Source organism: Triticum dicoccoides, chromosome 7B (assembly GCF_002162155.2).
Source record: "Triticum dicoccoides isolate Atlit2015 ecotype Zavitan chromosome 7B, WEW_v2.0, whole genome shotgun sequence".
Taxonomy (NCBI): domain Eukaryota; kingdom Viridiplantae; phylum Streptophyta; class Magnoliopsida; order Poales; family Poaceae; genus Triticum; species Triticum dicoccoides.
Window position 1 is genome coordinate 38,138,707 of NC_041393.1, and position 640 is coordinate 38,139,346.

General features: G+C 54.1%; 1 protein-coding gene across 1 annotated transcript in view; it reads left to right on the plus strand.

Moving 5' to 3' along the window:
* The first annotated feature begins 318 nt into the window (after positions 1 to 318).
* The window catches only part of LOC119337459 (probable LRR receptor-like serine/threonine-protein kinase At1g56140), a 7,476-nt gene continuing 7,154 nt past the window's right edge, over positions 319 to 640 (plus strand). Inside the window, exon 1 of the mRNA XM_037609608.1 lies at positions 319 to 632. Within this exon, the coding sequence (XP_037465505.1) occupies positions 587 to 632 (46 nt within the window). The 5' untranslated portion in view covers positions 319 to 586. The remainder of the gene's footprint in view (positions 633 to 640) is intronic.

The following is a 640-nucleotide window of genomic DNA, read 5'->3' on the forward strand; positions in this document are numbered from 1 at the left end:
TGTCGCTGGATGATTTACGGATGTAATTTTTATTTTTCTAGTGTTCGTTGTACTACCTATGAAGATGGATAGATCAAAAGTTTTTTTTAAAATCAAAATCTAATAATTTTTTAAATTACTGCGTTTTCACACTGTTCTTTTGGGCACATGCAACAATCCTTGCCAATCAAAGACGGCCCATAGACTATTTTGGACCAAAAGTTTGACTAGCTGGCGAACGAGTAAAACGCTTGCCCTTTCACGCCAAAAAAATAAAAATAAAAACCCGACTAAAATGCTTACCCAACAAAACGCGTTTTCCATTACCATTTCCGGCTCGTTTTACAGGCGTTGCTCAAAGCACAAAACTCAGACCAGCGCCGCCGCCGGCCGGCCGGAGTCCGACCCCCGATCGAGGTAGGTAGCCAGCCCCCCTCCCGAGACCCGGCCGTCCGCGACCTCGTCTCCGCGGCCGCTCGTGCTCCCCAGACCCGCGCAACGGCGCGAGGTCAAACCCACGCCCCAAAACCCCAAGGGAGGGCCTCCCTCCCTCCCCAATGCTCCCACCCATCCTCCGCCCCAAGTCAACCCCCACCTCCCCACGCCCATGGCTCCGCTCCTCCCCCTCCTCCTCGCGCTCGCCGGCCTCGCCGTCGCCGCC